General features: G+C 40.2%; 1 protein-coding gene across 7 annotated transcripts in view; it reads left to right on the plus strand.

Moving 5' to 3' along the window:
• The window catches only part of DCDC1 (doublecortin domain containing 1), a 420,020-nt gene that overhangs the window by 330,325 nt on the left and 62,106 nt on the right, over positions 1-27,589 (plus strand). For all 7 annotated transcript variants that reach the window (XM_073347762.1, XM_073347765.1, XM_073347767.1 and 4 more), the window contains 4 exons: positions 14,225-14,348; positions 17,337-17,518; positions 23,735-23,845; positions 25,703-25,802. In XM_073347762.1, coding sequence (XP_073203863.1) covers positions 14,225-14,348; positions 17,337-17,518; positions 23,735-23,845; positions 25,703-25,802 — 517 coding nt within the window. The remainder of the gene's footprint in view (positions 1-14,224; positions 14,349-17,336; positions 17,519-23,734; positions 23,846-25,702; positions 25,803-27,589) is intronic.

Genomic DNA, 27,589 nt, shown 5'->3' on the forward strand with positions numbered 1-27,589 from the left:
TACTAGTATTATTTTCAAATTTTTTGAATATAGTGTATTGGGATTTAATCTTCAAATTATAAACAAAGATTAAACCAAAATGTGATTTATGATGAAAGTGTTTCAGTATTTTCATCTATTTTCATGAAACGGCTATATATTAGTTATATTACACATAATACGTAGATATGAATAAGCTGGTTATAACTTAGACATGTAAAAACCACAGCCCAAATTTTCCAAACCTAATTTAGGTTCCTCTATTGCTATTTAGGCATCTGAGTAAAAGTAACCTGATTTTCAAAAGCCCTAGTATCTACAGCTCCTATTGATTTCAAAGGTGCTCACTTCAGCATTTTAGAAAATCAAGTCACTTTTATTTAGGTCCATAAATATGAATTTCGGAGCCTAAGTTTAGGCACCAAGGTTTGAAAAGTTTGGCTTATGTCTAACAAAAGTAAATACAAAAAATGGGCCATGGTATGCAAAGACAGAGCATCTGAAGAAAAATCATTTGTCCTTGGCAGTAATAGAATGCTAATCTGTTAATTTTTTCGTACCTGTTTATTAGAGGCATGCTGATTTGGGCTGGTGTTCTCTAAAGTAATTATTGCATACAGTATCATGCTCAAATTATATACTGTTCTGCATTTTACTTCATTATATTGTTGGAGTCAATGTATTTGTTTCTTGATAGAAGATGGAAAAGTCTTGATTTTAACTTCAAAAACCTTATTTTCTTAACTCTTTGTTTCCTGTGTGGTATTCAACTCAGTTCACACAGTGCACTCTAGACAGGCAAAAGGAGAAAAGGCCTATGCTGCCAGCTCCCCGCAACAAAAACATTCTCTCTCAGACAACAGACCTTCCTTTCAATATTTCAACCAAAGGACACGTAGAAGGAATTCATCCACAACCATGAAAGACCATGGAGAAGGAGCAACAAAGATGGCCAAACAGATAAGAGTCAAACAATATCCTCTAGGATCCTCTGATGCCAACTGTATTTCCACTTTGGTAGAGCACTAGACAGCAGCTGTTCAAGGGAAAATCCGACATCTTTCCCAGTTTTTTCAGAAGCTGTCTAGAACAGCTGGTTTTGATTTGGTACCAGTTCACAAATCTACACAGGCTGCCATTCAGAGATATATGATCCAGGATCCAGTCATCTTGTGTTGCTGAGTTCTTACTCCCTTTTTTGGGACCAACTAGTGAAAAAACTGCAGCACGCTCCTCACAGAACTGCATTTTACTTGAAGGCAATGAAGAAAAAATATATCCCTTGAGGATACTGGCAGCTATATCTGCTGCTCTCACACAAGAAGCAGCAGTGGATAGAGGGAAGACCAGCCACTTTTATGTTACTGCATGCCACATTCCTGTGCTTCAACTCAGGATTCCATTCAGATGTAGAGTTAACCAATCCACTGCTGCAACTCTCTGAGTCATGGACTATCATATCATAATTAAAGCCAAGCTAAGCTCTAGATGAAAGAAGGCCTTTGCCCAGGTTGAGCCTTCATCATGACAAGCACCAGGAGCTCAAAAAGATCTTTAGGGTCCATAAAGATGCCCAAAGAAAGACTCAAGAACACATTCAACAGCCGAGAGAATCATTTTGGGGAACAGGTGGAGGTCTGGCTGAAGTCAAAGGCCACCCTGCATTCTCTCAGGCCTGTGTCTTATTCCTCATGCCTCTCCCAGAGGGAGGGAAAGGAAATGCTCCTTTTTAAAGCAGTTTTTTTCTTTGATAGCTGGCTTCAGGAGATGCCTCACAAACACCATTCACGGTGCTGGAGCCCAAATCACCAGCAGAAAACAAAGGCGCTAAGCCTCCTTTTCAGAAGCACCAAAACCAGAAGGGTTTATTAAGGTGTCTGGAGCACAAAGCTAGCCTGACACCATCTACATCCTGCCATGATCTCCCTAAGAACCTTTTATCCCCATTTCCCCCTGATCTTCTTGACTACACATGGCCCATGCATTGTTCAGTGGGGCTTCCTCTTAGCCGAAAGACATGCTCCTGCTTGAAAGAACCATTAAGACTATGTCAGTGGATCTTTTCATTATACTGTCATCAAGGCACAGGCACCAAAACTAATCCAAAATTAATGCTGAGCAGTGCAAGATCAGTTACCAACAAACAATATACAACCTCATCAGCAGTGAAACATCTGATACAGTTTGCATCACAGAGACTGGGCTGAATGACTCCATGAACCTTCTACTAGCCTATCTCATCCCCCAGATTACATAGTCCACCATAGACCCATATGAAACAAGATGGTAGGTGGCACTGCAATTATCTTCTCAGCAAACATCAAATCCAAAAGAGGTGCCACAAGTAAGGCATTTGAATTCATTCATGTAACAATAGAAACCAGAGGCAAAGCTAATGTAGGACTTGTGCTCATTTACTGAACACCACAGACTAAAGGACTCATAAAGGACCTTACTGATACTTTGTCAGTGATGGTGGTGAAATATTCCAGATTTATCATCCTCAGAGTCAGACTTCTGCATTCATGTTGACAAGGCCATATATGCAAAAGCAAACAAACAAACAGACAAACTCATCTCATCTCATCACTTGCCTCCCTAGGACTTTCACAGATCATCCCTGGCCTATCCCACACAGCTGGTCTCACCCTGGACAGGTTTTTGGATTAGATGTCAATATCTAGGACATCACAACCCAGCTACTGACTTGGACAGACCATCACTTCACTAAAGCAGTGGTCATCTCTCCCACTTCCCATGCAACAAGACAAAACTCTTGACCCTGATTTGATCATGAAGATACTCAGACTCAAATTTGAAAGTATGCTAAAAGACTGCAGCACTCCTCCCACAGGATGGAATCATTCTGGTGAATAATCATCATTGTACCCTAGTCTCATTCTTCAACTCACTGGCTCCCATACAGCCCCTTCCTCCCCATTGCCCATATAGGTTGCCTGGGTTTTCTGACACCCTACCCCAGATGAAGAGAGAGGGTCAGAAACTCAAACACCAAAGGTAGAAAACAAAGGCTGGAACAGTTTGTAACATAAAAAATTTCTCCAAGCCTAGAGTGAGGCTGTATTATAGGACAAGAGAAAATTTCCATCAGCCTCCATTGAAGCTGCCAGATCCTGCTCTAAGGAGCTACTCAGGGTGCTAACCACTTAATCAGTCCTGGGTGCCTACAGCCTACTACAGAACCCTGCACAAGTGCTGTGAAGAGCTATCATCCTACTTCACTGAAAAGATTGTGCACATTTGGGACGGCTTCTCTAGACAGATCCACTCCATCTAAAACAGCCAACAAACAGCCCAACTGCATTCCTGTAGTTCAGTGCATACACTTCTCAGAAAGTACTGGACAGCCTCGTGAAGTCCAGGCCCAAGACCCGTGAATCGAACCCATGCCTTTCCTAGCTGATTAAAGAGAATCTTGAGCAAATGAAACAGTTAATGCTTCATTCAGGGAAGAAATCTTGCCTTCCTCCTTCATACAAGCAATAGTGAAACTGTCACTGAAGAAACCCACACGGGATACATCCATACTAGACAACTGCCTCTCAAACCTTCTGCTCCTGAGAAAGCTTATAGAGAAGCTATCCAAAGGCCACCTACAGGCTTATCTAACTGAAGCAAATATCCTAGACCCATCATAAACTGGATTCAAGCAAGGCATGGAACTGAAACCTCTACAGTGGCATTGTGACAGGGCACAGCTCTCTGCTCCTGTCTTCTCAGACAAATAGCTCTAACACCTTCAGTTTGTAAACCCTGATGTGTAGTTTATTGGTGCTATCTCAGCCACCATTCCATTACAGTCCCACTCAGCAACTCTGTTTACAAACATCATCCCCTTTTGCCAGAGAGAAGAGATCTCTCCACACAGAAATCTCTCTTTACCCTGGCCCTGCTAGCCTTTCTGACTTGCTCTCTCTTTCTCTCTCTCATTACCCCCTTGCACTTCCTTCCCATATACCTTTTTGTTCTTCCAGTTAATGGATTAACTAGCTTCTTAGGTACCCCAGCTCAGACTGATCTAATAATTAGCCCCAGCTTCCCTCAGTCAGTCCCTTCTTTGGGGAGACTAATTGGACTAACAGTGACCAGAGTGCTGGTTCAGCTGCTGGTTCTCAGCACTCTGTCACAGGCAGTGATGTATCATCTCCTGCTGTCAATGGATGGAGGGCAAACATCCATTCTTATCCTCCTGTACCTCTATGGAACATTTGATACTGTTGACCATGAGATAATGTTCTCCTGAGAGAGATGTCAGGGGAATGTAGTAAATGGTTTAAGTCCTTCCTGGAGGAACATACCCAAAGAATAGTGATAAGAAACTGCACATCCACCATTAGACTCTTACTTGTGGAGTTCCACGAGGATTAAATCTCTCTCTGGTTCTATTCAACATCTGCATGCAGCCACTAGGTGAACTGCTAAGATGACATGGACTCAAATGCCAGCAATATGCAGATGACACACAACATGCTCTATGTATCCTTCGCCACATATCTACCACCAATGTAGCCCAGTGCTTGGAGGTGATCAGCTTATAGATGAAGAGGTTTATTGAAGCTGAACTCAAGCAAGCCACAGATTATGCTGGGAGGCACAGGAAAACATTTTGAATAGTTTACAGTTACTGTGCTGTCTTTTGGTGGCAGGTTCACCCCCCCCCAATCAGTCCATTTCAGACCATTGTTTAGGAGTGCTCCTATAATTCTTCACTGATACTAAGCTTTCAAACAGTAGGGCTTTTTAACATTCCCAGCTAGCAAGGAGACTCCATCCCATTTTGGTGGATGATGTCCTGGCCTTCATTTTAAACACCTTTAACATCTCCAATCTGGACTACAGCAGTGTAACACCTGGGCATGAAGCCATCAGTACTTAGCAAACTCCAAGTAGTATGCAAGGCTTCAGCACATCTCCTCAGCAACACAGGCTACTGCAAACACATCAAATTTGTCTTTTGTTCTTTCCACTTGCTTCCCACAGAATAGTGGGTCAAGTTCCAGGCCTCAGTCCTAAAAAGTGCTCAATGGCCTGGTACCGGCATATCTAAAAGATAGCTTGAGTTCCAAGGTGAAGACCATGGTTAACCACTTCACTCCTTGGTATGGTCAACATTTCTACCACAAGGGTAAACCTCATAAAAGAGTGGACAGGAATGGACTTCGCAGAGACTCAAGCACTGATACACAATCGTCAGGGGTGGAGACAATTGGTTGATTGCTCATCAGTGATGGTGCCCCAATGACCAGTGCGGTTATGGGAGTGATGAAGTGATGGAGTGAGAATGTTGTCATACTGTGACCTTCAGTGAAGAAGAATGACAGGTCTTCTTATTTGTTCATTTATTTTTCTCTTAGACAAAGGCCTAAATTATCAGAAGTTACTCATTATGAGATTCTTGAGTTTTAAGGTATTGCAATGTGGACACTCAGAAAAGAGGTCAGGTTTTCATATTGTGCTGTACAACTAGTCTCTGCTAACTTGGCTCATATATGGTATCTCAAATAGAGAACTCAAAAACTGTGGCATCCTAAATCACTAGTCACTTTGAAAGTTTAGCCGAAATATCTGACAACTTGGCCCTCCCTGTTCGTGTGACCTCCCCTTTACACCTTTTTGGTGATTTTCCACCTTAAATGTTATATTGCTTCTTATACATTGTCATTTAAAGAGTTCAAAACAATTGTTTTGAGGGGGGAGCAGAGGGACAGGACCTATGATATTAGTCATTACTCATGACTGATAGCACAGAAGACTGGATCTGTGGCCACTTGACATGGCTCTTTAGTAAGGACAGCCAGACATGCCACCTACAGGGCCAGTCTGCACATGTTAGCCCCTACTGACTTCACCAGAAGAAAATAAATGAACAGATAAGGCAAATCTGGTTTGGAAAAAAGATTGTGTATAATTTTGCCAGCAAAGTGGAAAAATGTCAGCAACTGGAAATTTAAAAACATAGATCAGGCTGTCTCTTGTAGCTTCAAATGAAACTATAAGTGGTGTGCCTTGTCTTCTTCTCTTTTTTTTGTAATTAAGATTCTTAACACATATATCAAGTCTGGGGTTAAACTTCTGATACTTTGTCTTTAAACTTGCTTTGAGCTGTGTGTCTGTGCTGGGGGGAGAGAGAGAGAGAGATTTGCTAGCTATTGAGCGCATGAATAGTTTTATTTTACTTTCTGTGAGGCATCTACTGAAAAAATAACCCACACAATTGCATCAGTAATACACTGAATAGGGAAATTAAATTATGTTAACTGGAAGTAACTGCAGTGCAGCATCTAGAAAACTGTCTGTCAGGAGGCATTTTGTGAATCACTGCCTCCACCTAGAGGTATTTTCGGGGAATTATATGACTTTCAAATTCCTCCGTGATAAGTGATACTACAAACATATGAAAGGCTGTAAGGATATAATTTATTTTATGCACATATACAGTCATTACAGTTGCATCCATTAATGCCATTGCAATTGAGGATCTGTCAGTTTTTCATCTGTAAAAACACAATTTTCAGGGGTTTATAACTTGGCTATAAAAATTCACACTGAGCTGAAATTTGGCAGCCTAATAGCACTTTCTGCAAAGACCTTTTGGTGAATGCTGTGAATGTTCATTAACAATAATACACAAAACCTGGCAGAACCATCATTGACCCACAGATATGCGATTGAATCCAAAAGAGCCTTGGCAAGAGTATGTCAGTGGCATGTTTTCTTCCTTCTCTGTTTCCAGCACTATTAGGAATAGAGAGAAAATAAAGCCGTAAAAATTAAAAAAAGAATAAGGATCATTCTTAAACCCACAAAATAAAAATATTAATGGCTTCGTAGTACCTTATAGGCACTGCTGGGTGCCAGGGGAAGCCCCAGTGGCAGTGCACAGGATAGTCCTAAGAAATGAGTCTGAAATTCCATCCTGTGGAGTTTCTACTGCAAGGGTTTCCAAACAATAAAATACTTGACATGCAGGATTCTACAAAATTCTTTGATTTCCTTTAGCAAATTCTTTCCACTTGAATTCAGGTTTTTAAAAAATGTGCAGATTTAGTCTTGCCCTCAGTACTTCCCTGACCTAGCTGAAAAACTATTTGAGACAATCCCAGGAGGCCTGTCTAGAAGAAAATTCTCTCAAGATTAAATTTACCCCAGTGCAGAAAATGTTCACGAAGTCCTGTGCATTATTTGTTCCACTTTAGTCCTGTGCTCAGAGCTTAATTGGCATTAGTTTGTCCCCAATCCTATGTGTAGTAGCATGAAGGCAAACTGCTGCCCCTATGCACCACACGTTTCAGGACTGAGTCCTTAAATAGTATTTAGGGCCAAAGCCACCTGTAAGAACACTTCCTAGAAGTGAATTTCAGCCTTGATTCCCTGCACCCTAAGCTGACAATCATCCTCAGTTTCTACCTTGACCCCCTTTGAGGATTAGTCAGGCATCCTGCGGAGTCTTACTGACTGGTGGACACCCTTGAATGGATTTGTAGTGCCTTGAGGTATATCTCCCAGCAGCCTCCATTGTTTTGTCAAACTAAAGTTCTGAAGGGCTTAGAAAGCCTAAACATTGTGTTGTTTTTTATGGGCACAATAATAATAATAATGGTTTTAAGTGTAAAACCATCTTCCTTCCTGGTAGAAAAGATAATAATAAGGAAAAAACATCAAATCTGTCATATTCCATAAATCCACTCTCATCTGTGTTGGTAAGTTTACTGACACATCTTTTCACATAATATTATTCCTGGGGGGGATCTGCGTGACTGTGCACCCACAGGAACCCTCCTCCCTCCCGCAGAATTCCTGTGCTTTCCTGCAGAAAATGGCAGGAAAGCAAAAGGAAGCTGCGCAGGGGGAGAGGCCGAGGGATGACCCCAGGCACAGTTTTTTTAGGGGGATTGCCCCCCTCCAAATGGAGGTGAGGCGTGGGAGGTAACATAGATTATGTGCCACAGCCCCCCACCCCCATTTCTGCAAGTGTAGAGCTGCCCAGCTGAAGGAGGCTGCATCTAGGCTCCCCTGACTCTGCAGCTGAATGCCACCTCCTGGGTCCTAGTCCCAGTTGTGTTCTCCTTCTGTGTGTTGGGAGCCTTCCTGTTTTCTGTGCAACAGTGAGTGCCCGCAGTGGAATAGGGCAGGGGAAGGGAATATGGGAGTTAGGGAGGGGGATGGAGAAGAAAAGGGGATAGGGTAGTTGCAGGGAGAAGTGGTAGCCCAGCATGCAGCATCCCCTCAGTAGCAGCTGGGGCTCCCCGATTAAGCAGACCCACCAAACCCTCACCCTGACAAGCCCTACCCCCCCTACACCTAGACCCCTCTAATGAGCCCCAAACACCCAGACCCCAACCCCACTGATTCCCTACCAGCTGCACCTGGACCCCCACCCCATCAATCTCCATGCCTCCAGCACCCAGACCCCCCCACTAAGTCCCCCACATCCAGACCCCCCTCACAAGCCCCATCTCTCCACACCCAAAGCCCCCCAGCTGAGCTCCAACCACCTTCGCCTGGATCTCCTGCAGAGTCCCATTGCCCCCGCACCCAGAACCCCTCCATGAGCCCCTGGGCATCCAGATCTCCCACTAAGCTGTCCATAGCCAGATTGCCCCACACAGAAACCTCTTACCCCACACCTCGATCCCTCCACACTAAGCCTGTCCGCACTTGGATTCTGCTGGGCTGAACCTGTCCACCACACCTGGTGCACCTTGTGCAGAGGGGCAGGGGTCCGGGGTGTTTCTGGTGAAGGTGCAGCCCTTGTTCTTTGTCAGGATCAGGTGCAGCCTCACTGCTGAGTCCCCGTACCGGGGGAGGTGGAGGCTTCAGGGTGACCTCCCACCTCAATGCAGCCAGTGGCCTGTGCTCCCCACTGCCATGCAGGAGCTACATTTATTTATTGACAACATGTACAGAATTTTGCAGAATTTCAAAATATTGTGCACATAATTTTTGGGGTTTTTTTGGCGCAGAATTCTCCCAGGAGTAACATAATTCTGGGCCACATTTTGCCAACCTTACTTACACTGAGTACTACCTTACCCCATAAATATCCCCATCAATTTAACTGGGACTGCTTGCAGAGTGAGATACTGTTTACTGTAAACAAGTGTAGCAGAATCTGGCCCTGTACTCTGTGTTCAGTGGACCAAGATAAGAAGAAAATTTTTTCTTGTAAATGTCCCTATTTTTAAAAGGCATACTTTGAGCATTTTTAGAACACAATTTTTAATGTTTTATGAAGTGGCCCCAAGCTTTTTTCCCCAGGAATCCCTTTGGCATCTAAGTGTCCCAGACCCCTTTCATTTCTTTCATTTATGATATTATCGGAACAGCCCACCCCCATCCTCCGAGCATAGGAATGCCTATGCCAGCATGAGCTCTCATGCATGGTGCGTGTGAGGTAACTCTGTGTGGAGGACTCCATTTGGAAAACAAAATGGCATCCTCCATCTGGCAAAAGTGCCGGAACCCTATCTGGCACATTCTGGCCCTAGCTCAAGGGATAGACCCGTGCATAAACCACAGCGGACCACCAACAGTCTGGAGACCCCACTTTGGGAACCACTGGGTTATTATATGTCATAATACCAAACATATATACTATTTTAAAAGTGTTATCACTGTAATACACATGCCTTAGTGTACTGCCTAACTGACACAATTACAGGACTAGCTGCACCTCTTTCCCCTTCTTGTTCCTGTAAATTTTTCCTTACAAACTGCTATTAAACTCTAGGAAGGATTTCTGGAAAAATGCACCATAAAACCAATTATATAGCTGACATACATCAATGATATTTCATTCTCTGGACAAATGACCTAAACTGCCACAACTTCAACAATCACCACCCATCTATCAAACTCTCTCTAGAACACTCCCATATCAGCATCAACTTCCTTGACACCACAATCAGCTTCAACTATGGAACAGACAACTATATACAAGAACTCCACGGATTGCCAGACTTACCTTCACAGATCCAGTAACCACCCCACACACCAAGAAATCTGTTGTCTACAGACAGGCACTCAGATACCACAAAATATGTTCTCAGGAGATAGTCCAAAATACATACTTAAACACACTTAAAACCACCTTCACCAAACAAGGACACTCCACCAGAGAAGTAGATCACATCATGGAATGGGCCATCCAAATATCCCAAGAGAACCTGCTTTGGTACAGAAAAAAGCCCCCACTGACTGTACCACCCTAGTTGTCACCTACCACCCCACATTGAAACCTGTACAGGATATCATCAAACAATTACAACCCATATTTGATGGGGACCACATCATGAAAAAAATCTTTCCCAAAACCCCTCTTTTGGTTTTCAAACAGCCTCCCAACCTTCCTGAGTCAGAAGCAAGCTCCCCACACACCAACTCAATGTGGCACTAGACTGTGCCAGAACAACAGGTGCACAACCTGCAGACATATCTCCGCTGCTACAACAATCAGTATGCCCTGCAACACATCTTTCAAGATCCAGGGGTCTTACACATGCATATCATAACATGTGGTATACTTTATCTAATGCACTAAATGCCCCAACAACAACTATGTGGATAAAATTGCTGTGCTCAAAGAGACAATCACTATGCTCACACAAAAAAGTGATAAAAGACAAAAACACCATGTCACCTGTGGGCAAACACTTTTAACAAAATGATCACTCAATATTGACCTCTCAGTCCTCATCCTCAAAGGAACCTTTCACAACACCTTCAAAAGATGAGTTTAGGAACTTAAATTCATAACTTTGCTAGACACTAAAGATCATGGACTCAATAGAGGTATTGGTTTTATGTCTCTTTACAACAATCTGTAACCTACTACCCCTCCTTTTTTCTGTGCCTACAGAGGTGTTAATGGGCTACTTACAAGGTGGTACCTCTTAAGCTTAACAATCTCTTCCCAGTGTGACACTCTGGTTTTCTTTCGTAGACCTGAAGAAGAACTCTGTGTAGTTCAAAAACTTGTCTCTGTCACTAACAGAAGATGGTCCAATTAAAGATATTACCTCACCAACCTTGTTTCTCTCCTAAACCAATATCTTAATACAGTAGACATCCTAATAACCAGGTTAACATACAATATTCACAGATTATTACAGAGCAGCTCCACATCCATCACACTAACATCTACAGTATGTTATTTAGTAAGTTGTGTACATTTTGTATTCAAAGTCTCTATATATGCACAATACAAGCTTAAATACATATGCTGTATGCTAAAATTTGGTGGGCTTGCTTCTCGGTTGCCCTGCACCTTCTGTAGTCATTAACATCAGTGTGAAGTGGGTATGAAACTTCACTATTATGAGTTAGTATCATTTTACAGCCACTTCACACTGATGTTAATGATTATAAAAGGTGCAAGGCAATGGAAGATCTGGCCCTGTATATATTATACCAAATGATTTTTTTCATATGCTATATATACTGTGACGGGGCAAGGCCAGATGGCTATAGAAAAGTAGTGGGAGATAGACATATTAGCTCCAGGCTAAACAAATCCCTGGTACCAGGTTAAGTGAAATGGAAGCTGCGCCAGGTCAGTTAAGACACCTGGGGCCAATTAAGAACTTTCCAGAAGGCAGGGAGAAGGCTAGGTTGATTGGGACACCTGAAGCCAATCAGGGGCTGGCTGAAACTAGTTAAAAGCCTCCCAGTCAGTCAGGTGGGTGTGCATGTCAGGAGCTGTGGAAGGAAGTTGTGCTGTTGGAGAGGCTGAGTAGTACACCCCATATCAGGCACAAGGAAGGAGGCCCTGAGGTAAAGGTGAAGTGGAGCTTGAGGAAGTGAGGGCTGTTGTGGGGGAAGTAGCCCAGGGAATTGTACATGTCATGTTTCTTAAAGGTCAGCTACCATAGCTGATACTATTAGGGTCCCTGGGCTGGAGCCTGGAGTAGAGGGTGGGCCCGGGCTCCCCCCTCCCCCACACCTTTGCCCCCTGATTAATCACTGAGACTGGGAGACAACAGAGACTGTGCAAGGAAGGATAACTTCTCCTCACCTCCCTTGCTGGCTTATGATGAAAATGGCTCAATAGACTGTGACCCTTATCTCTAGAGAAAGAAGGGTTACGTGGAGGGTCACAGTGAACCTCTGAGGCTAGCAAAATCTGCCAGGAAACACGGGACCCACAGAGGCAAGGACAGAGCTTTGTCACAATACTCTGTGCACAATATACCCTTCTCCATGGCAGTGACATATATACCTTGAGTGGGAAATCGATTCCAGAGAGTATGCATGGTACTGAACTAAGATCGCTTCTCTATTCATTCTTAATTTTTCATAGAAATACACAAGTAACTTCTTAAAGGTTCAGCTTTTGTGTACTTATTAACTGGGGCCCTATACATTTTTGCAGCATCCACTTCTCCTACAGTGGTTTGCAAACATAATGGAACAAGTTCACTCTCTATTCTTGCTTGGTTCTTACAAAGCCAAAACCAAACCCATTTCCTGAGTGCATTTTCTGTTATTTCCAGTTGTTCTGACTTACAAGTGATAGCCAAATATGGAAAAAACTGCATTCGGGAATAAAGACATTTCTCCGTTTTGGAAAACCAAAATGGGAATAAACAGAGCATGTCTGCAAATATTCAGTATTTTTTGGACTGAAACTGCACAAGGGCTTCAGCTGTTTCTATGCAGAGTATGGTGTCTTCTAGCTCTTCTGTAGCCATAGAACGTTTGGTCTGCATTGACACATTTCCATCTTTGTCATAGAGCTTTGAGAAGATGTCAAATATGATAGTTATGTAAGTTTGTGTAACAAGTATACATGATCCTCTTATGATGTTCTTTGAAATTTACTAGCTCAAATTGCTTTTATTATTTTTCTGTCATTTCATTTGCAAGTAATCCATGGGTACATTTTAATCTCAGTGGCCTCGGTTTTAACCAGCAGTCCCAGTTAAACCCACAGGAGGGCCTGCTTCCCATTCTGTTCATTCTACTAATTCTTTCTAACAGCTCCTTTTGAAATGTAGAGTCTGTATGCTGGAGACCACAGATAAATGATATTCTTTTTGGAAGATGTTCTGAAATATACAATAGGGGATTTTAGGAAATCTGCATTACATTACAGAGAAGAAGAGGAAGACAATGAGGACTCACAACCTGTAAGGACTTGCAGAAATTCATGGAAAGCAAGTACCTCCCCATACAAAATACAAATTACTAAGAATATATATACTTAGTTTCTATTCTAGGGATTCTATTCAGGATGAATAATCAAGATTATAAATCAAAATCTTCTGTCATTTTAATAAACCTGGAATCTGTAGAGCAAGTAAGCCAAAGAAAGTTTTATGTTAAGATGTCCCATATCTTTAGTTGAACAATATATTGGATATTATGGCTGAAAATCAGGAGAGCATCTCTATTCAGAAGAGATGTTTCAGAGTAGCAGCCATGTTCGTCTGTATCCGCAAAAAGAAAAGGAGTACTTGTGGCACCTTAGAGACTAACAAATTTATTTAAGCATAAGCTTTCGTGAGCTACAGCTCGCTTCATCAGATGAAGAGATATTTAAGCATGTTCTTAAATTTAAGTATATGCATAAGTCAAATTGATGGGACTTAAACACATTTGTCCTTAAGCATGTGCTTAAGCCCCTTCTATATTGGGGCCTGTATTTATAAAGGATTACTCCTTGATTTTTTCTCTTTTTAAATGAGCACTGAAATTGCATTACTTTCTGATGCTTGTAGATAGTTGTTAATGACACTTTAACCTTGCAACTCATAGCTACTTATCATTTACTTCAGTGTGGTATGTAACTAGGCACAATATGAAAATTACTTTAACGACTAACATGGTGTGCATTCCATCACTCTCAACATCATGTATGGTCAAGGAACCATTCAAAGAGAAGGATCAAAACTCACGTCAGAATTCCAGGCATTGATCCTGCAACTGAGTGCAACTGCACACAGTCAATTGCAGGATCAGAGCCCAGTTTCAAAGCTCAAAAACTCTCTGACTTGGGTCAAATCTGAACGTTCCAAGATTTGGGGAAGTTAAGGTTGAGAGGTGGATTTCAAACCTCCAGCTTCAGGAGTTTTTGATCCAGGGTGTTAGCTCACCCATCTCAAACCATATCCGGGATTTTGGTCTGCACTATCTCTGGAGAGAAAGTTGTAGCTTAACTGCTCAAGAATTATTCACATTTGGAAGTGTAATTATAAAAAAAGAGATTCAACTTCATTTTTTTCAGATGGGCTATAAAGCATGAAGGGACAACTAAACCAGACCAGTGGAAACATTCCAAAGTGGAGAATCCTCTGTGGAATAAGCTGACATACATGTGGCCTCTCCTTCCAAATGGAGAACTTAATGAGGTAATTTCATGCATTCAAGAAGTAACAACACATGCAGTAGTTTGTTTTGTTTGCTAAACATCTGCTGAAGCCGAACAGATGTGATATACTGTCCACACCATGCCATGCCAATTTCACCTTTTGGAAAGAATAAATGAAAATAGATGCTGGTGTTAATGCAAAAATGTCTGTTTTTAATGAATTATTGCAAACTGAATGGAACTTTAAGATTTGTTCTACCAGTCCTTAATTCTGAAACACCAATACTTTGTCATGGATACTGTGTGCTATTTAACGTGCAATTCAATGTTTAACTTTTCATAGAAAAGATAACATTTACTTTTGGCTTTTATATTTTCATGGTTGATTGTAGCAATACTCACCTTTTAGTCAAACATTAGCTGGCAGTAAAAGGGATATTGTCTGCACAAGGCTGAATTTTTCTCCTAGAGATTATTCCATAGGTCATGCTTCAAATCTGCAGTATGTACTTTCATTTTTTATTAACTTTAGCCGGTTTTATCGGTATTCAGTTATTTTAAATGATAGCAGCATTTTTTGTTTGTTTGTTTGTTTTGAAAAACAAACAAAGACCCAGTTCTGCTACCTGTAACACGTAAATCAGTGTGTCTAGTTATGGAGTAAGGTACTACTCAGAGAGAGTTAGTATGGCAGAACTGGATCCTAAATGAAACGATATTCAGCCATACTGAACCTAGACATAGAAGATTGTTTTTTATAAATGAAAACTAAACTTCATCTGGAATTAAACTGGAAGTTGTCTGTTCCTCTAAGTGAACATTATTTGTCAGGCTGCACAGTGCTGTTAGCCACCAGTGAGTCTCATGAATTTGGTACAAATGTACTAATATTGACAAAGCAAAAGTTGAAAATTCCATCCCCTCTATTACAAATATATGAAAATGAGGATTTAAATCCTTGACTAGCAAAGGGAACTTTGAAGATTGGGGAAGGAATTTATACAATAAATTATTCAAACTTTATTAGATTTCAAACAGATTTTTTAAAAATTCTTAATCTGCAATATTCACAATATTTACCAATCAAAAAATTGAAGATGAGGCATCTGTTCTTAGTGAAAGGCAGTATTTCTACTATATTAAAACAGTTCAACATATATATAGTGGAACTGGCGGACTATAGTACCAATTCCTATTTCAGTAACACCCAGCAGGTTATGGCAAAGAAAGGAATATTTCTTTTCCTTAAAAAAATAAATTAGGTAGGAAATGAAATGCCTAAAAATAGAGAATGCAGCATTAAATTGTGAGATCAAGCACTAAAAACTTGGTATTCCAGAAGCTAAGTTTGCTCTAGCAACATTAACTTGATGCACTGTACTTATGTTCCTGAAACGATTGACTCTTTGTTGCTCTCTCATTGTATCATCTCTGAAGTCCTCATTGGGTGGCCCTAATCTCAAATTAATCGAGATAACACTGGCCCTTTGTCAACTCTTGACCAGTGTGGGACTTTCTGAACCTCCTCCTTCCTCCGGTAATTAATTCAACAGCATGTTCTCTGGGTCCTGCTGCTGCCTGCCACTGTTGCCCTCTATTATAATCCTGGGGTATCTCAGATGGGACCCACTAGTTACCCTGAATCTCCTGGGACCCCCAGCCCTGCATAGGGGAGGGCCATGGCCACGTGTAACCATGGCAGGCTCCTCTGCCAACTCTTTGCAACTGCTAATCAAGCATGAGAGGGGGGTCAGATTGGAGGGGCAGGGTTTATATAACCTCCCCACCCCAGCTGAACAAGGATCAATGACTTATTGAACCCCACCAACTCAGCTGATATTGCCAGTCCAGAAAAAGCGTCCTGCCTCCTCCCTACCTTGAGGTGCACGCTGCACTCAAATTATAGCCTGTGGCCATTGGAGATCTGCAAACATCAGGCAGGTCACATGGTGCTGGTTCCTCTTCCTTGTTTTTACAGTTCTGCTTCCTCAGGTGTCTAGGCTCTTCATTGGGGAGAAAAAAAGTCTGGATGCCCCTAGAGGTAACTGGAAACAAAGAACAGAGACAACTTAGCCACCTGCCCTGAGGCCACTACCACATAGAATAAGAGCAGCATCTCTCAAGAATTGCACTCCTGAGCACCAACAATCAGTCAGGAGCTGCCCATCAGAGAGAAATCAGGTGTCCATAACAGAAATTCAAAGGAATATCCAGGGGAAGAGGGAACTAGGTAGTTGGGCAGCATATCCAGAAGATCAAAGGGGAAAAGTAGGAACAAAATAATGTGGGAGAGGAAATGAAGATCAAAAGGAGACAGTGTGATTAATAAAGGGAAAAAACACTTATTCCTAGACATTTTCCTAATAATACTTTCCCATTTAAGTGGTTGTTGTTGTTGTTACAAGGATATTGTGCAATCACATGGAGATTTTCCATGAGACAGTATAGGCCCTGATCCTGAAAAGACTTACATGTGTGCTTAATTTAACTATTACAACCTAAGGGGACTACTCACAGTAAGAATGTTAAGCATGTTCATAAGTGTTTACAAGATCAGGACCATAGTTATTAAGATGTGTTCTATACGGTGGAAAAATAATAAAAACTCCTACTTTAACACAATTCCTCCTTCCCAAACTACAGAGTAGCTTTGGTCATTCATGTCTGAGGTTTATTATATACTGATAAAGGGCATCTGATTCAGACTATTGACAGACTCTAGCATTCTTTCTCCCTTTCTTTGTTCCACTGAGAACTCTGAGGATTTTGTCCTATTTTTTCCCTTCCAAGATTGAGAAGCCAGAACTCGATAGTTGCATAAGTGCTTTTGAAAATATTTCATTTTGTCTGTCTTTCCATCTTTCTAGGTTCTTATACCTCAGCCATCACTGTGGTACCTTAACTTTACTAAGGTTAACTTTAAAAACATTGAAATGGTTTGGGTAACAAAATAAAAACCAAAATAACAAAATTATTTTCTGGACTACATGTATTAAACTTAATGAATATTTTGTTATTTTATTTAAAGGATTTTGACTGGCCAATTGAGGGATTGCTGATTCCAAACAGTCCTTCACTTAAGAAACCATCTGGCAAGAAGTCAGATTGGTATATACCTGTGAGATTGAGGGCTTTGCACAATGGAGACAGGGACAAAAGCAAGGCTATCACCATCATTGGACCTGAGGTTACAAATGTGCTCAACAGACAGTAAGGAAATAGCAATTTATTTTAATAATGTCATAAACTACATAATTTCTTAAGACATATGGTTCACTTTAACTTGCATATATCTCCAATTAGAATAACTTTACAATGTGTTACTAATAAATCAAGAATTTATGCAAAATTTACAATATTGTCTCCCAAAACAACTACTTTTCTTACTTTGAAATAGTAAAGAAAAAATGTACACACAATGTATTAATTAATTCAAACTAATTTATGCTGAGAATACTTCTTTGGTCATTAACCTATGATATGTGACCTTAAATTGTCAAAGGCCTGCTTGCTCAAAGTCTGTTGTTGACAGTACATTATGCTGCTGTGCAGGGAGACCCAAGTTTATTAGCAACTTCTTTTCCTTGAAGCCAGAATGCATGACTGAGTTTATACATTATACATTATCTGGGACAGTGCAAGCCACACTGGTGTTTTAGAACTTCCTGCTTTATGACTGACTAGGTAGCACTGTTTAAAATCGTGGAGATCAGACTCCTCTATTTGGCCAGGGGATGGGTAGGTTTTGGAAAGCGACACAGCAAGGTTCTCCACCTCAACACACTAATAGATGAGCGCCTCTGCCTGTGTCAGTTGGCATAGGTTCATTGGTGTCAGAAGAATTACAGAGTAATTACACTGAGTGACACCAGCTGAAAATCTGGCTCAATGTGTTTTTACCCTGACCCAGTAAAACCAGCTCTAGGAATTGTAGAGGCTAGCTCTGGAATGTAACCTATGAAATCTTTGACCTCTCTACCTCAACAGCTACCAGGGCCCATTGTGAAAGTATTTTTAGTATGTTGACATCGATTAGCTTGGAAATGAATTGAAACCTTCAATGCATTTCATGTAGAATAGGCTCCTGACCAACTAGATTTGAAGCAGTAATCTAAAAATTAAAGGGAAAGGCAAACACAGCCTATCTTCTGGAAAAACAGACAAACCACCTTTGTCTTGCCATCTTGATCAAAGTTAAGACCAAGATCACATGATAATGGTTCTATCCAAGTAGTGAGAAAAGTGGAGAATGAATGATTAGAGGTCCATACTGAAGGGTTTTCTCTGGATCATCATTTGAGATGAACCCAGAATGGCAGAGGAAATTTGCAAGTGTGGGGGAGTATTGATAAAAATGCTTGTGAGGGGGAGGAAGTTATTTATCATGCAATAATTACCTTTGTTGACCTTTACTTTGTCATGAAACAATTAATTCTCTGACATAGCAAGTGATTTCATGATGACCACATCTTTGTTGGATGTAGTTGTATAAGTCTCGTGTCATGGAAATATGCAGCCAGCTATTCAAATGATTGGTTAGCACTGAAATAGTTATTTAAAAATGCTTTTTAGGAAAATACTGAAAAAATATCTTTGCTTTCTAATATGTATATGAATAAAATGTCTTGAAACAATACAAATTACATTTGGTAAAAAGAACACCATTTTTATTTTCATTTTGTATGACAAAAGGATAGTAATTCATAACTCATTGAAAAGCTTTGATATAAAGAATAAGTTAAATACATTGTTTCTCATATTGTTAGCAGAGATGTTACCTTTTGACCTTTCTTTTGAGGTTTTTAGAACATTTGATGCTTCTGATAATAGTTTAATATTTTCACATTAATTAAATATAGTTCATACATCACTGAACAATGAGTAATATTCAGATAGACTGTCCACTGAGTTGCCTGCAAAAATGATAAAGTAAAAAATTAATTTTCAAAGTAAAGTCAAGCCTGAAATTGAAATCTTTGAGGCATACATTTCATAATTAGTTCATTCTCCTATATCTAAAATGTGAGTATAGTGATCTTAAAATTCAGATCTTTTTTACATAGAAAGTTAATGAATAGTCCTAAATTTCTGACTTCTTTTATTTTATTTTTTACCCTTTCTGAAATCCTCTCTGAAGCTCTACCTGAGTGCTTACTTTTTAGGAAGTTATTGAATTAGGTCATTTGAAATAGAAAGACCTTTTTCTCTTAACTGTTATCACAACCACTGAAGTCAATGGGACTACTCACATATTTAGGGTTAAGTATGTGCAAAAACATTTGCATGGTCGGGGCCCAGGTCTCCTTACAATATATTGTTGTCATTTTATGCTAATGTCTTAGGTGGTCCTTCCCTCATAAGGCAATGATACTAGATAATGTGTCATTCTTATTTTGAACTAGATGCTTTGCCAAACACTAACATTTAATGTGTTTTGAAATTATGGCAACATTTTGCCCAATGTAAAGTATTAAAACTTTGCTTTAAAATATTTTGAACATCTCATTTAACTTGTAGAATGCTGAAAAAAAATTATGCATCCTCAGAGTTCTACACTAAGGGAATAGAACTGAGAAGACAGGCTCCAGTCTTTGCCTCATCTCCCTTTATTAGCTCCGTGACAAGCACCACAAGACCTTACTTTCCCCAAATAGGCAGAGAGCTTCATGCTTCCCATCCATTTCTATCTGCCATCTCACTTTACTGGCTTCTTCTCCACTTCAGGCCTGACCTCATGACATGGCCCACCTGCCACCCCCCACCCCGACCCCCACCTTGAGAGAAGGAGGTACTTTCCAGCAAGGGGAAACTGATCAAAATTAACTCTTTCTAAGATTCCTGATTTGTCCTGCCTATCAGCAGCCAGAAACTTCTCTCCTCCTCAGCCAAGTGCTTCGTAGTCAATCCACAAACTACATTAGGAAACTGGAAATCTAAACATCTAGAAATTAATTATTGTCCTCAAGCTTTGCCACTAGATTCATTAACTTATGCTCACATCAATAGATAACTCAGGGTATTTCATACTGTTAGGTGATCTGACATATATAAATGCTATAAATACTGCATGTAAACAATGGATGGAAGCAAAGAATGAATCTTTCAGAGCAGGAACCTGCCTTCTTATATTTTGGCAAAGCCACTGTACAACTATGGCAATGTATAAATAATAATATTGCTCAGTATTTCAGCCTCAACTGAATTTCATTGATTGTGTGTATTTATTCTGAATCAGACACACTATTAGTTATCCATGGATCTGTGGCTGAATAAATCTAAATCTCTCTTTTTTAAGAGTGATCTGTAATATGAGTTGCCCTCCTGCTGAGAAGCCTCCATTTGTCGGAAAATGACCCAAATTACTTTTATTGATTGGCTGATTCCTTATGTGATATGGCCAAGTTTATAATATTCATGCACACACCCCTATACAGTGGACTCCATTATTTATTTAACTATTTTGATTGATAGCAAAATAAAAAGCATATCCTGCATAATAAACCTTATCATTTACTGATAGTTAACACACTAGAATGTCTGAGATACTGCAGAAATTGCCTATGATTACAATCGGCAATAATAAGGTAGTGTATAGAATTATGGTAATTTGGTAAATGTTGATATTTTAATGGTGACAGTTTTACCTAACACATGTTGCAGGGGCTAGCAGAAATGCTCACACATATTCTTCCTGCAGTCTGTCTTTTATTGGCAAACATAGATGTTAAATTTAAATGTGTTGGGACCAATTTAAGTTCAGGTGCAAGCAAGTAAGCATGACTCCATTGAAGTGAATTAAGTTGTGCCTATTTTTACTGGGCTAAATCTAGTTAATGATTTACCAATTTTCTCACATTAAAATGCTGTCTAAATTTTTTGGTTTTTGTTGTCAACTCCACTTATAAGATTTAGGGCATAAATCCCCATGAAATGAGAACAGATCAATATTAGACATTGGGATTTCACACAAGAAAATACTAAGTTAGCAATTCAGTTTAATTTTGATCTCAGATACACCAGTGTTAATTTGTAGTAACTCTGCTGATGTTTAGATTTACATTGCTGTAATAGAGACTGGATTCGGGATCCCAAAGTTAACTTTTGCTTATAAACCACTGATATTGTACTCTGACAAATTCAAATGCACTCAGATTTTAGTACAGGTGAGTCGCATCATATGCACATTTAACTTATGCAAATTTAACTATACGCGCTCTGCAAAAAAAAAAAAACAAGATAACTGTAAATAGTGCGGGCGATTCACCCACCATTCCACTCAATGAGCATATGCCCCGGAGTGAGCATGAGATGGGAGACATGAATCTGCTGTTCCTTCAGTCGGTCTCAGTTCCCGCGTGCCTCTCACAGTGTGAGCATCTCGCCGTGCTGAGTGTGATTCTAGTGTTTAAAGATACTGTACATATTTTTCGTACAACATGGCCCCTAAACGCAAGCCAACTACTTCATCTGGTGCTCAACTGAAGAAACAGTGATCTGTTCCAACACTGGAGGAAAAACTGGCTGTGTTGGACTTATTGAGAGACAGTATGCCAGTCTCCAACGTGGCACGTAAGTATGGCCACAACGAATCTAGCATCCATACCATCAAGATTCGAGAGAGAAATTCATCAAGCCGTGGCATCAAGTGCTCCAATAACTGCTAAGGTGACGAGCCAGGTGCATGATAGGACTTTAGTGAAGACTGAAAAGGCATTAAATTTATGGCTGGAAGACATGAACCATAAATGTGTGCCTATCAATGGCAACACATTGCGAGAAAAGGCTCTTAGCTTCTATGCGCTGTTCAAACCTCCCACCGAAGAGGGACAGCCTTCTGATGAGAAGGAATTCAAAGCCAGCCAAGGTTGGCTTAACAATTTTAGGAACTGCTTCAACCTCAAAAACTTGCAGACTACTGGTGAAGCTGCATCTTCCAATGAAGAGGCAGCAAAAGCCTACCCGAACAATTAAAGAAAATCATAGAAGAAAAGGGCTATCTTCCAGAACAACTTTTTAATGCTGATGAGACTGGGCTCTTCTGAAAAAAAAAAATGCCCAACCACACCTACACTTCAAAATCAGAAAGACAAGCCCCTGGCTTCAAAGCAGAACTTAAAGTGTTGCTGATCGTAGACAATGCTCCTGGCCACCCTGCAGGACTCAGTTTGCGCATAACGACATTGAAGTTGTCTTTCTCCCCCCCCAATACCACCTCCATCCTCCAACCTCTCGACCAAGGCATGATTCGCTGTTTCAAGACCATGTACATGAGGCTTACGTTCTCATGGATACGTAGCGCTATGGATGCTGATCCCAATCTTAGCGTGTTAGAAGTCCTTCAACATTGCCGATTGCATCACTTATATTAAACAGGAAATGGATGCAATCAAGCCTGAAACAGTCAATGCATGTTGGCGAAACCTACGGAAAGAATGTGTGAATGATTTTAAGGGTTTCCCATCCATTGACAAAGAAGTGAAACACATTGTTCAGGTGGCCAGGCAAGTGTGTGGTAATGGTTTTGTTGACATCCTTGAGGAAGAAACTGAAGAATTAATTGAGAGCCATAGAGAAACGTTGATTAACGAAGAGTTAGAGGAACTCATAAAATCATCTACAGAAGACGAAGATAATGACGACAAACAGAGCCAGCAAGTTGGAATCTTCATAAATTTGCTGAAGTGTTCCAAGCAGTGAAACACTTGAATGATTTAATTTCTGAATACGATCCCTCCATGGAATGAAGCCTCAATGACATGTAATATTACGGACGATTTGAGACCATATCAAGAAATGTTTGAGCAGCTCAAGAGACAATGACAGTGACAGTTGCCGATCACCATGTTTTTCAAGGAAAAACAACCAGCAGCAGATGAGCTTACGCAATCAACTTCTCAAGCTGAACCAGAGCCAACCACTTTGTCTAAGACTCGCTCTCCGTCACCCAAGCTTTCCGTCTCCTGGATCAATGACCCCTGTAATTACCCCCTATAATTAAAAATAGGGTACTGTAAAATTATATTTTACATATGTACGCTTTATTATATACTGTACAACCATGTACAGTACACTGCACTGTATGGGCGATTTAAGGGATTTTCAAGGATAATTTTGACTATACACAATTTTCACCTTACACGCTGACTTTAGAACCTAAGATGCAGCTCCACTGTATTCAGTAAAGCTTTGCATTTAATTGGCAACCATGTAGAAAAATCCAGTTTTCACAAATGTGACTAAGTTAATTGTAAAACTTGCCAAATTAGATACATAGGGATGTTTTATTTTTCTATGTAAAGTGTGCTCCTGACCCTGAAAAATGCACAAGTCAATCTTTTCACACTTTTGAGTCTCTAAACCAGACTGCACTTGCATAACTGAGAGTTTGCACACTGTGCCAATTAAAAGTGTATTCATTTGCTTTAGAAATACTCATCCAGAAAAGAAACAGAAAACAAAGGAGAACCAGAAAATGTATCCTGATGCAGACCCTGGAATGGAAATATACAAGATAGAATTTCAGCACTTTTTGGACAAGTAAACATTCAAATGCATATATTATTTTCCATTAATATATCGATATCCTGTCATACTGGAATTGTTTTTAGAGAAGTTATACTAGAAATAGATTTGGCCTATTGTAAATATATTTTGTAAATTAAATGAATGCTAGATAATTTGCTATGAAATCTATCATCTGAGGCACAATAACTCCTTGTTATCTGTATTTAAAACTTGCAAATGTGCATTTTTATACTAAAAATGAAGGCAATACCATGTTGACATTTTTGAGCATGATATCCATTTCTATTCAGAAGACTGAACGTGTCCCAGACCTCATTGTTTATATCTATAGTTTATGTCTCATAACCTACTCAGGAAATGAGTAGTGTCACTATTGTAGTTCACTTTAAAATCATCTAATACAATTGCTTATGTGTTTTCATTCATATAATTTTATTTCTAAATAACCTCTATAAAAGGTAATGGGTACAGTTGTTTTCATTAAAGGTGACAACAGGTCATTTAAAAAAAACATTAGTAGTAAGCACATAAGCCCCAGGTTAGGAAAGCGCTTAAGACCATCCCTGTTCAGGACTGCATTTCAGTATGTGCTTAAGTGCTGTCCTGAATCAGGGCCAGAGGACAAGATTCAAAGGCCATTCAAGACAACAGTAGTATTCCCACTGACTTGAATAGATTTTGAATCATGGCAGTATAAAGGAGAGATGTTAGTTGAAAATATAGAAAATACATTTGATGTTGCTATTTTAAAGGGGAAAATTAAAGCAAGACTCATTGGAGTATATTCTTAACTCATAGTTCAATGCTTTAATACAATACACCTTGTCATAAATATAAAGGGAAGGGTAAACCCCTTTAAAATCCCTCCTGGCCAGAGGAAAAATCCTCTCACCTGTAAAGGGTTAAGAAGCTAAATGTAACCTGACCAAAATGACCAATGAGGAGACAAGATACTTTCAAAAGCTGGGAGGAGGGAGAAGAACAAAGGGTCTGTGTCTGTCTGTGTGATGCTTTTGCCGGGGACAGAACAGGAATGGAGTCTTAGAACTTAGTAAGTAATCTAGCTAGGTATGTGCTAGGTTACGATTTCTTTAAATGGCGGAGAAAATAGCTGTGCTGAATAGAATGAATATTCCTGTCTAAGTGTCTTTTTTGTAACTTAAGGTTTTGCCTAGAGGGATTCTCTATGTTTTGAATCTAAATACCCTGTAAGGTATTTACCATCCTGATTTTACAGAGGTGATTCTTTTTTACTTCTATTAAAAGTCTTCTGCTAAGGAAACTGAATGCTTTTTCATTGTTCTAAGATCCAAGGGTTTGGGTCTGTGGTCACCTATGCAAATTGGTGAGGATTTTTACCAAACCTTCCCCAGGAAGTGGGGTGCAAGGGTTGGGAGGATTTTGGGGGGAAAGACGTTTCCAAACTACGTTTTTTCAGGAACCCAGATAAAGTTTGGTGGTGGCAGTGGAAGTCCAAGGGCAAAGGGTAAAATAGTTTGTACCTTGGGGAAGTTTTAACCTAAGCTGGTAAAAGTAAGCTTAGGAGGTTTTCATGCAGGTCCCCACATCTGTACCCTAGAGTTCAGAGTGGGGAAGGAACCTTGACACATCTATTAAAATTAGGAATTTGGTAGCAAGTGTCATCAGGTTGAGTACTTCCCTCATTATCCTGTGGCTAAGTCAGCTAAAAGTACCTAAGTTCTAAAAGTGCTAAGTTTATTGTCAGTGCTTAACAATATGCTTAACATGTTTTTACATTTGCAAATATTCTTTATAATTGAAAAATTTTAAAAAGATGTCTACATAACTTAATTAATGTCCCCATATCCAACATATGCAGAAGGGTATGTCTATTTTCCATTATTAAAGATGTACTGCGATGTTGAATTTACCCACTGCTGCTCGAAGATTATTCACTGAAAAAGGCATGGAACTCTTTCTTTTGAAAGACCTTGGGAGAGATCAGCTGGTAAGAAAGATTTTATAAGATGGCAACTCAAGTAATGATATTAATTCAGAATGCTGTATTCCTGTACAGTGGAGACACTATCTTACATTAGCTCTTTGTTTGTGTGTGCTATGGCATACAGTGGGCCCAGTGTAGCAACATTTGATTCAGTGGCTGACTCTACTCACTTTTTTTCTCCCCTTCCCCACTCATTAAGGCATCATCACCATTTGTGGATTAATAAACAATTAAACAATGATCACAGTTTCTAAACAAATTAAAGTAATGCAGGCAAAAATAGAGAAACCACAACCCCATTTCCCAAAAACATACCTTTATCTAATATCGTATGAGATCATTGCCATTCTGACCAATGCCTGTTTATATTGTCTCTGGACCTGCAAGCCAAAAGAACTGGCTTTTACTTAAGAATGTTACCTGGCTTTTACCTGAGGACCGAGGGCTTTGTTACCTGGCTTTTACCTTGTAGTGTTTCCATTGTCAAAGCACTTTCTAATGGGAAAATCAAAGTAGAATGGCACCTTGCAGGATGACCTCTTTAGATGCATCATTACATTGTCAAGATGGTAGCTTTCTACCCTATTTGATGCTGGCTTCCTATTGAATTCATGTTTTTTAAATTATGTTTAAGATAATGTTACTGATTTTTCATTTTAGTTGTATGTAGTTATCAGAATCTCCTCTATGTTTTAAAGTATTTCTAGACTAGGGACATCCTAGGTATAACTCCCTTTGACTTCAATAGGGCCAGAATTTCATCGTAGGTCTTAAACCTGCAAGGGGATCTGCTCACATGAACCCCTGCACCTGTGCAGACTCCTGTAGCTGCAAGGTCAATATTAACAGATCCTGATGAAAAATTGGGATCTTAGTTTGTTTAATAAAATGCAGCTCCAGTCAATCAAGTACCATGAAAATGGCAGTTTCCTTTAAAACACCCAACAGACCTAAGCAGTGAACGGAGATTCTGAAACAGTGCCAGGGATTTCTAAAAACTGCTGTGAAACTGTGTTTTCTTCGTCAGTGTGTGCGCATGCAGGGAGAGAAACAGTGTGTGTGTGTGAGAGAGAGAGAGAGAGTCAATTAGTGGCAAAGAGTCCTGTGGCACCTTATAGACTAACAGACATATTGGAGCATAAGCTTTTGTGGGTGAATACCCACTTCTTCTTCAGATGCATGTAGTGGAAATTTCCAGAGGAAAGTATAAATATGCAAGCAAGAATCAGGCTAGGGATAAGGAGGTTAGTTCAGTCAGGGAGGATGAGGTCCTCTTCTAGCAGTTGAGGTATGAATGCCGAGGTAGGAGAAACTGCTTTTGTAGTTGGCTAGCCATTCACAGTCTTTGTTTAATCCTGAGCTGATGGTGTCAAATTTGCAAATGAACTGAAGCTCAGCAGTTTCTGTTTGAAGTCTGGTCCTGAAGTTTTTTTGCTGCAGGATGGCTGCCTTTAAATCTGCTATTGTGTGTCCAGCGAGATTGAAGTGTTCTCCTACAGGTTTTTGTATATTGCCATTCCTAATATCTGATTTGTGTCCATTTATCCTTTTACGTAGGGACTGTCTAGTTTGGCCAATGTACATAGCAGAGGGGCATTGCTGGCACATGATGTTTCCTTATTTCCTCATGCAGTATGATACCCACACGATACCCTACGATACCCGCACGAGGAAATAAGGAAACAGATCAACAGAGCCAGACGTGTACCCAGAAGCCTCCTGTTGCGAGACAAGCCCAAGAAAGAAACCAACAGAACTCCACTGGCCATCACATACAGTCTCCTCACCTA

The sequence above is a fragment of the Lepidochelys kempii genome, chromosome 6 (genome assembly GCF_965140265.1).
Source record: "Lepidochelys kempii isolate rLepKem1 chromosome 6, rLepKem1.hap2, whole genome shotgun sequence".
Lineage (NCBI taxonomy): Eukaryota > Metazoa > Chordata > Testudines > Cheloniidae > Lepidochelys > Lepidochelys kempii.